Source organism: Halichoerus grypus, chromosome 4 (assembly GCF_964656455.1).
Source record: "Halichoerus grypus chromosome 4, mHalGry1.hap1.1, whole genome shotgun sequence".
Lineage (NCBI taxonomy): Eukaryota > Metazoa > Chordata > Mammalia > Carnivora > Phocidae > Halichoerus > Halichoerus grypus.
In genome coordinates, this window is record NC_135715.1 from 193,605,752 (window position 1) to 193,615,109 (window position 9,358).

The following is a 9,358-nucleotide window of genomic DNA, read 5'->3' on the forward strand; positions in this document are numbered from 1 at the left end:
GAGAGCACAAGCAGGGGAAGGGTCAGGGGGACAAGCAGACTCCCCACTGAGCAGGGAGCCCGATGTGGGGCTCGATCACAGGACCCTGAGATCGTTACCTGAGCTGAAGGCAGACGCTTAACGACTGAGCCACCTGGATGCCCCTAAACTTGAGAGTATTTTCTGCAGAAATATGGTCACCTCCTTTCCCCCAGGATGGAGGGGTGCTGGCCACAGCCATGCAGGGGTGAGGGCCTCCTGTTGCTCTTCGTTCAGGCTCAGGGCCAGACGGCTGTGACTGGGCATGCTGTGCCCTCCTCCCCACTCCCCTGGGTGGTGCGTGGACAGACATTCCACCACTGAACCGTCAGCCCGTCCTAATCCACTTTTATGCCAGGGGAAGGTTAAGAGAGGTGTCCTATTAACCAAGTCTGGTCTCCCTGCTGCTCCAGTGTCACCCTGAGGGAGGTGCCCACCTCTTGCCTGGTTCTCCTAGGCCAGCTTCTCAGTCCTACTTCCCCTTAGTTGGAATTCCTTCCCCATTTGCTTGTCACACTCCTATGCACTCTGTAAAGCCCTATGTAAAAACCCCCGTCCAAGCAGGAAGCTCCTCTCTGTGTCCTCTCCAGATGCTAAGCTCTAGAGTCCAGCTGTGGCATCCAGTCCCCTCATAACCTGTGACTTGACCTCCTAAGGGCCAGGGACCCCATGGCAGAGCCCGCTCGGCCCCACTTCCCCTGCTCAGTGGCCTTTTTGGTACCCGTTGCTCCTCCATGTTGCTGGAGCCCATGAGACGTCTGACCTGCTGGGCACAGCCTGTTGGGGAGACTCAGGCCTGGGAGTCAGGCTCCCGGAGAGACCCATCTGTCCTTTTCCGTCTTCAAACACAGGGAAATCTGCAACTCTTCCTCTGACCGCAGATCTTGTCCAAGGAGAGGCCTGGGAGTCTGCTCCGTGGTATCGCATGTCTGTGGGGAACAGGTGGCCGGGAAGGTGTTCTGGAGAAGGCTGTGAAAACTCGGAACCCACCTGGGAAGGACAGTTGTGGAATCTTCCTGGGCGTGTCTGCCCAACCTGGAGGCAGGGGTCTGCGCTGGGCAGCCCCTCCCGGGTCACCCCTCTCAGAGCTCAGAATCCAAGCCCTGGTCGTCATCCGCAAAGTCGGTCTGTGTAGGTGCTTCCGCTCTCCAAGAAGTCAGGATGCAGAACGAATCTAGTCAACAGTCCACTAAACCATATAGGTCACTTGTCGGATGGCCGGGCCACATGTGGGGTGTGACGGGGGCTATGGGCTCCAAAGAGTTTGCAACCCCTCCTGGCGGCATTCTGACTCAGGCAGAAGAGCCCCCTGCCTCTCCCCAGCTTAACTCCCGTCTGCACGAGGGCAAGGTGCTGGTGAGACATGCGGGGGTGGTACTGTACACTGTCGAGTGAGCAGGTCCACGTGGTTCTCCGCCGAGCAGCCACGTGGCAGGTCAGCTTGCTGGAAATCACGGCCCAAGATACCTCGATGCACATGGACGTTTTCAGTGCTCGAGGGCTGGAATCAGTAACAGGCAGCAACATAACGGACATTTATCAGTCAGATGTCAGGAAAATAATTGGAAACCTGGACCGCCCGAGGCCCTGCAGACGGGGGCTTTCCCAGCTTGCTGCCGTATGCCCGTAGGTGGGGGGCCGCGGCTCCATGTCCCGGGCTGTCGGGCTCATGAATCCTGTCTGCAGAACCTGGCGTCTGGGAGGTGCCTGCCACCCCAGTGTTGGGATGAACAGAGGGCTGACTGCCGGGTAGCCCTGGGCTGCGAGGGGCCCTGCTGCTGGCCTGGCCATGTGGGTCCCGGGCCACCAGCCAGGCCACATCTGAGGCAGCCACTTGTATTTCTTTCAGAGATGTGTCTGCCTCCATGAGCAGGTCCAGCTTGGGCCCAGTCGGCAGCCCACCATTCCCACAGATTTACAGAAATAGAGCTATATAGACACTCACCACCTTCTCCCTGTTTCCCCACCACAGAGGCTGTAAACACTTGGATAACGCTTTCTCAGCACCCTCTTGCAGCTAGAGGTGATCATGTGACCGAATTTTGGTCAAGTAGAGGTTTGCTAGGGGCTTCTAGAAGGCTTTTTGAGTCTTTATCATGGCTGGCCCTGTCCTTTCTCCCTTCTTGTTGATCCAAATGTTGATGTGATGTCTGGAACTTGGCAGCCATCTTGTGACCATGAGGCAACAAGCCTGGCGAGGGAGAGATGTCAACGTCCTCAATGTGGAGGGGCTGAGTCTGTCAGAACCAGCAGCCTCCCCTCTCCAGACTCCTAGATTGGTGAGGAAAATCCGCCATTGTTTTCTGATTCTTGGGACCAAAGAGCTAAGTGACGTGGCATTTTTATGCTGACGAGCAAATGTGTGTCACAGCCCCCACAATTCCTTGAGCTTTGACTCCTTTTCCAGCCACTGGCTGGTATCTCCACTTGGGGGTCCCAGCACATTTTGTACCAACAGATTTGCTCCCCCACCTTCCAAACCTGTCCCTGCCGCATCGCTCGCTCTCCTCCATCCCATGCCATCTCAAACTGGGAAGTCTACAGCAGGGGGAGGGAATGTGTGCTTGGCTTCATTTATTCACTCAGCAAATGTGACCTGAGCATCTTGCACATACCAGTTGCTCTTCCAGGGACCGAGGAGCTTACGCACCAGTGGGCAGCACAGACTATAAGCGGACAGATTCGTATGCGACCCCTCCGGGTGGCAGGGAGGCTGGGGCAGAAACAAGTCAGGGTGGTGGGCACTCCTGCAGGAGGGTCAGGGAGGTCACTGGGGAAGGTGGGGATGGAGCAGAGACCAGAGGAGCTGGGGGTGGGGCATGCAGCAGCTGAATCCTCCATAAGCACAGAGGCCCTGAGGCCTGATGTATGAGGAGTAGAGGAAGGGGGTGGCTGGAGAGAGGAGGGGCCTGGAGAGTCGCTTTTTAATTAAGGGTGTGGGTTTGAGCACACTGGGCTTCCGAATGCAAGGGTCATTTGGGCTGCTGAGGGAGAGTGGGCTGCGCATGGGAGAGCAGGAACACACGTGGACCACCGGGGCAGCAGGCTGCCATGGTCCCGGGAGGCTTGGAGGAGGAGGTGAGCAGCTGTGGCTCAAGACTGAAGGTGGGACAGATGGGAACTTTGTGGGGCCACAAAGCCAGAGCAGGTTGAAGGAACCGCTGTCCACCAAGGGCAAGGGGCTTTGGGGGGCAGATCAGGAGCTGCAGTCTGGACCCTTTGCCGCCCCAGTGGGGATTTGGGGCTAGCTCAGGCTGGGGATGTGAATTTGGGGTGGCCTGCACACCAGTAATACTTATAGAGGAGACCAGCAGATGCTTCCCCTCCCCTAACAGGGGCACCTTGGCGGGTGGAAGGCAGGTGTGGGGCCGGGTGGGATGGTGGTTTGGCTGCTGCAGCTCCCTTGTCCAGGGGATGGCAGGACAAGGGGGGTCCCCACCTGACTCCGTGGGGCTCCCCTTCTCCCAGTCCTGTCTCTTCCCTGATCTGGTCGCAGCATCGCCCCTGGGTGATGGGGATTGGGAGGGACCCTTGCCCCCACCCCACCTGCTGAGTACCTGGCACGCACACAGACCCTCCAAAGAGCCTCTCTTGTGGGGCCCCCCCCAGTGGTAGAATACCAGGATGTCCTATCTCTCAGCCCCCTCCCCTGCTGTGCCCCTGGGGGTGTGTGAGCTCAGGGACCTCTGTTGGGCCACAGTCTCCCAGGCGACCCTGCTCAGAGCCTATCAGCTCGCCCATCTCCATGCCCCCCGCCCCAGCTTCTCCTGGCTCCTGAGCCACGAAGGATGCCCTGGGGGCCGAGGAGGGGTGGAGTCTGATGATTCAGGCTCTTCCTGGGCCTCAGCTCCCCCACCCCAGGGCCCCCATGGGATGGGTGCAGGTACATACTCAATAGGAACAGATACACAGTGATGGCTGGGGGTATGGGGGGTGGCACTGGCCCTCCCATGCCCCTGACTGGGGGCTGAAGGGCTCCCTCTTCCCCACAGGTGCTTCCAGGCCGTTTTCCTCCTGGCCCTGACCATGCTCCTGCTGACCGGCATCCTGCACATGGACATGGGGCAGCTCACACAGTGAGTTCTGCGTTGGGTGCCTGCTCCCAGGGCAGTGCCCGCGACCCCAGCCTGTCCACCTCTAGGTCGCACCCAGCACTGGCTGGTGATCATGGAGGTTCATGTCTCTCCACTGGGCCTCAGCTTCCTCCCCCTGTGAGGGGTGGGCCCTTCCTTTTGGGGATCCAATAGCCTTCTGGAGCCCTCCAGTGTCTCCTGTGGGCAACAAGCTGCCCAGGCCTCTGGGCAAGGCTCTGGGAGGGTGGGAGCGGGCCCGGGCTGGGCATGTCTTGGGCAGAGCTGCTGTCTGCAGAGGGTGCCCAGGTGCTAGGAGGCAGGGCTAGGGTCCATGGTGGGTCTGGGAAGGTCAGGTCCCCTGCTCCCCTGCCTGCCGGTGGTTCATCCTCTGTGAGGCCCAGGGTCCACAGGGATGGCCATGTAAGCCCAGTGTTTGGCCTGGCCACTGCGAGGTCTTGTGGCTCCAGGCCTCCTCTCTCTGTCTCACCACCTCTCTGGTTGGGTCTCCTAGGGGGACACCAAACTCCCTGGGTCTCTCCATTCATCCCCCCATTGTCCCCAGGGCTGGCACAGGCCTCTGGACCCTGCCCCCCTCTATCCAGGGTTATCACTGGCCTTGCACTGGGGCCGGAAAGGTACCTGCTGCTCCAGGCTGGAGTTGCAGCTGGGTCGGTGCCGTCTTGGGATCACAAGAGTGGGCACCAGCACCCCTCTGAGCCTGCAGTCAGGTTGGCCGGTCCCGGCATGGAGGGTCAGCCAGGAAACGCTGGATGTGTGGTCCAGGCCACAGGGCCAGAGCCATACCGGGTGCCCTGGGGAGCAGAGAGGAGGCTGGGGGCCAGAGAGGGGGTGCCAGGGCCCAGGGGCCCAACCTGTGGTATGTGGGGGGACAGAATAAGCGGCCACTTAGGGAGCCATCAGGTCTGTGCCAGTGGGTCCTCTGGGGTTGCAGTGTTGGGGGTCTCTTGGTGCGTGGAAACACAGTGATCGAGCGAGGTTGGAGGTGCAGAGTCTGGGTGTCACTGGTAGGGAGAGTGTGGGTTAAGGGATCTTGGATGGGGGAGAGGTTGGTGACAGAAGATGGTTTGGGGGTCTCCGGGGTTGGGTGTCCACGGACCCTCCCTGGTTGACAGTGGCCACACTCTCCTCCCAGCCTGCTTCGACGAGTCCATGGTGCTGCTGCGGCACCTGCCGCGCTGGCGGCTGGACGACGTGGTGGCCTTCCGGCTCAACTCGCCGAGCGCGCGCAGCGTCGCCAGCCTGACGCCCGAGGGCCAGGCGCGCGCCAAGCGCTGGTGCGCCCTGGACTGGCGACTCTACCAGCACTTCGACCGCACCTTCTGGGCCCGCGTGCGCGCCGAGCTGGGCCCGCGGCGTCTGCGCTCCGAGGTGGCGCGGCTGCGGGAGCTCACGGCCCTGTGCCTGCAGGACGGCGTGGCCAAGAACAAGTCGCAGATCACCGACCCCCAGCTGCGCCCCTTCCAGTCGGGTCAGGCCCACATCCTGGGCTACAACCTCAGGCAGGGCCTGGACAACCAGACGCAGCGGATGTGTCAGGGGATGGTCATGCCTGAGCTGCAGTACGTGGCCCGTTTGTATGCCCTGCAGTTCCCGGAAAAGGACCCCAAACGCATCCCCTTCCTGGAGTAGAAGGACAGCGCCAGGGACAGGGTCCCCGTCCCAGCCCCTCCTCCCCCCGTCATCCCTGGGAGACCATGGCACCAATTCGTGAGGAGGGGGGCTCCTGGGACAGCTGCTGGTCAGGGTGAAGACCCCTCTGAAGGCACCCACCCGTGATCCATCCCCTTGGAGGCACTGAGAACCCCACTCTGGGACAGTAGGCACACTCGGTCCGAGGGTATGAACCTGGTTAACAGGTAGAAAAGACTTACAAGGTGGGAAAGTCACTGATACTAAATTACAAGTTGACAAACTGCCCCGGGAAAGAACACACGTAGGCACATTGACCATCAGAAGAGCTCAAACCCAGGGGATCCAGAGGGCCTTGGGCAGCAGGGCCGGGAGTCCCCGAAGGGCCCCAGGTGGCTCCCCGAATGTGCTGGCTGTGCGACACGGTGCTGGTCACAGAGACCTTGTGGGACACCCACTGGCAGCCCTTGGAAGCTGGTATGAGGCAGCAAGGATCTGGAATGTTCGGCTTCCCATCTAGGGCTGGATGAGGTTTCTTTGCAAGTAAAGAATGGCTTTAGGTTGAGAAATGTTGAAACTGCTTACGAGACAAATGGTTTAACCGGAGTGAAAGCTGAGGATTTGTGCCGCAGCTCCCTGTTGGGGTAGCCCCCCTGGAATGTGTGGCGTCTGACCTGCTAGAGGAGCTCCCATGGACCTACAGCAGACCCCGTTGTCCTGGAGACCACCTTGGATGCAGTCCCAGAGGAGGGCGGCTTCCAGGCACCCCTGTTTGTCAATTGCAGGGAGGGACTGAGGGTCCCCTGCCTAGTAGGATGTGATCCTGGCTGCCTGGGGGCCCAGAGGTTAGAGTGGGGTGCATACCAGTGGCGTAGACCCTGTGTCCCTTCTGCCCAGTACCCACGGTCTTCTTCCTTCCACGTGAGGGTCCTCAGCCGTGAAGACCCCAGGAGCCTGGCCGGGGCACCTGGGGAGGGGCTCCGTGTGTAGGCCCTCGCACGAGTTGTCCCGGCCAGCCTGCCAGCCAGGGTGAGGGAGACAGGTGGCCACCCCCGTCCCCGCCACCGCAGCAGGGCGTCTGTTCTGGCACACCGATCAGGACCACGGAGTTACAGTAGAAATTCGAGGGTGTTTGCTCTGCCCTTGTGGCTGGTGGGAACGTAGACTGGTTCTGTCTCTTTGGGAGGAAATTCGGGGTTATTTATTACAATGTAAAGTGCGTGTGGTTTGCAAGAGAGCTCGGAAAACAGCCCGCTCGGGAACTCCATCCAGAAGGGAGGTTTCAAATGCTGAAGTCTGCAGCCAATAAACGTTGGGAGCACTGAGTCTGCAGAAACTCCCTTTAGGCGGGGGGATTTCGGGGCCTTGGTGATGCTGAGGGGGGGTTGGGGGGGCAGGTGGCCCGGGAGGGTCTATGATGGCCACGGAGGACGGAAGACGCCCAGGAGCCAGACCTTCTGATTTTTCAAGAGAAGCTGGAAATACAGGTTTTTATGTGAACTCTCCACATTTAAAAAGGCTGGTGTCGTGTTAAAACATTAAGGGGGTGGGGAGGAGGGTGAATAGGGGGAGGGGATTAGAGATACAAACATTCGGTTTAGCAGTGAATAAGTAATGATGATGACCAGGGGAGAGCATGTAGTCTGTCACTCTGCAGTGTCTTGTGTGCGGACAGACGGGACCACTTGTGGCTGTGGGCGTTTTGTGATGTCCCTAATCGCTGGGTCACTGTGTTCTAACGTGACACTAATATGATGTCGTATGTCCACTATACTTCAACGAGGAAACAAAAAACAAAACAAAACCCACAGATCTCTTATTCTGTTTGTAGAGGAAAGGTGATTGTAACATAGGAAAAACAGCGAGCTCCTAGATTGATTGACACGAAAGATTGTTAATAGCTTACTTATAATTTTTTTCTCACCATATTGTTGAAAGCTTCTATGAATAAAAGTTTCTCAAATGATTAAATTATTTATTAAGCATTCTTCGGTGTTGTTAAAAATGAAAAAACAAACAACAAACCAAAACCCCAAATCCCTAAGCAGAGGGAATGAGGCCCGTGTGTGGGGCGCCTCCTTCCATGGCCCCAGTGGGCATCCTGCTTAGACAGCCCTGCCTGGACCTGGGGGCTTTGGGGGCTTTGGGGGCTTGGAGGCTCAGCAGGGGGCCCATCAGTCTGCACCAGGCCCGGTCGTGGGCGACAGGGGAAGGGAGATGGTTTGGGTGAGGCCCTGAGAGGTGGGGAGATTGTACTTGATGTGGAAACGTTGGGGTCCGGAATGAACAGCTAAGGACGAATTCTTGAGACATCTTTGGTGCAAAAAGGTGGTTTTATTAAAGCACGGGGACAGGACCCATAGGCAGGAAGAGAGCAATGGGGCCATGAGGAGTAGCCCATTATATACTTTCGAGTTGGGAGGGGGTTAGGGATAGGGTAAGTCTCTAAGGAATTTGGAAGCAAGGTTTCCAGGACCTTGAGGGGGCTAGCTATTGGGAAAATGTCATTTATTACCCTCTAATAAAACCTGAATCATGAGACCCTCCAGATGTATATCGGTGGGTCATGTGCTTGGGGGATGATTGCCAACATGTATCTTGGGGGGGTTAGAGATAAAGGAAGTTTCCAAAGGAATTTCTATATGTTAAAGTAGACTTACAGGATCCTGGGGGTCAAGGTAAGGTTGTCTTTTGCCCTTAGCAAAGTATGAACGTTGAGGCAGGTGAGTCCCTAGAGGAAGGCCACTCTGCCTATTTCAAGGACTTGTCCATGGGCTGTGGGTAGGAAGGACATTTAATTTTTCTTTTGCCTTTGTTTCCCACATCAGTGACTCCTTCCCACAGTCTCCCCCTTTCCTACTGCGGCAGAGCCCTGGGCTTCCATCCATCCCCTTCCCAGCTCCTCTGAGGACCTGAAGACTTGACAGGTTTATTATCATCTCCACCTGGATATCATAGGATGTCTCCATTTTCCCAGAGCCCTGCTTTCCCTTTGAAGTCCTACTGTAACTGAACGGACCTGAGTTTACTCCTCGGTGAGTCACACAGAGAAACTGCACAGGCGTGAGTCCATGAGTCGCGGGTTAAGCTCCCACTGGTCCAGGTGGTCCGAGCAGTTGTTACTGCCTGGGGGTGGGGGTGGGGCAGTTTCAGTGTCCATCACCGAATACTTTACGTGTCGGGTCTCTGCCTGAGTTAAGAGAGCAGCTGGAAAGAAGAGCTTCAGGAAAAATGTGGGATGAAGGTCATTGGGTACAAGCAGATGGGCAGTAAAGGTCAGGTCTTGGGGTCTATCATGCGGGATCCTGCTGGTGCAGGTGGGGCCCAGGGAGCCCCTGAGGGGGACGGCCCTCCAGAGAGCCCTCTTCACTGATAGGGCTGGGATGCTGAGGTCTCCCCTGAGGCCCTGGCCTGGGCAGCGGTCACCGGGACGTGGTCACTGGTGAAAGGGGCCAGCTGGCAGGAGCACTGACAAGGCGGCTGGTGCTGGGGAGGGGGCGGGTGCAGTCTGAGCTGGGGGCCTAGCATGGACATGGGGCTGGAGCCCAGGGAGAGCCCAAGGGGCCGGTGTCCTGGGGCCCGGTGGGGGGCGCAGCTGGGCATCCAGGCTGTGGTGG

General features: G+C 58.3%; 1 protein-coding gene across 1 annotated transcript; it reads left to right on the forward strand.

Annotated features, from left to right (window-relative positions):
• The first annotated feature begins 1,266 nt into the window (after positions 1-1,266).
• GAL3ST2 (galactose-3-O-sulfotransferase 2) lies at positions 1,267-7,077 on the forward strand. Its single transcript, XM_036068906.2, has 3 exons — positions 1,267-1,409; positions 4,011-4,094; positions 5,225-7,077. Exons 1-3 carry the CDS (start codon positions 1,267-1,269, stop codon positions 5,739-5,741), a joined length of 744 nt encoding a protein of 247 aa, XP_035924799.1. The 3' UTR covers positions 5,742-7,077.
• The last annotated feature ends 2,281 nt before the right edge of the window (positions 7,078-9,358 follow it).

Bases quoted from the DNA above. Each gene is read 5' to 3' on its own strand.
- GAL3ST2 (XM_036068906.2), top strand. From the start codon at position 1,267: ATGGGCTCCAAAGAGTTTGCAACCCCTCCTGGCGGCATTCTGACTCAG. The intron at 1,410-4,010 runs GTGAGCAGGTCC...TCTTCCCCACAG, and splicing joins GTGGTACTGTACACTGTCGA to GTGCTTCCAGGCCGTTTTCC. The intron at 4,095-5,224 runs GTGAGTTCTGCG...CCTGGTTGACAG, and splicing joins GACATGGGGCAGCTCACACA to TGGCCACACTCTCCTCCCAG.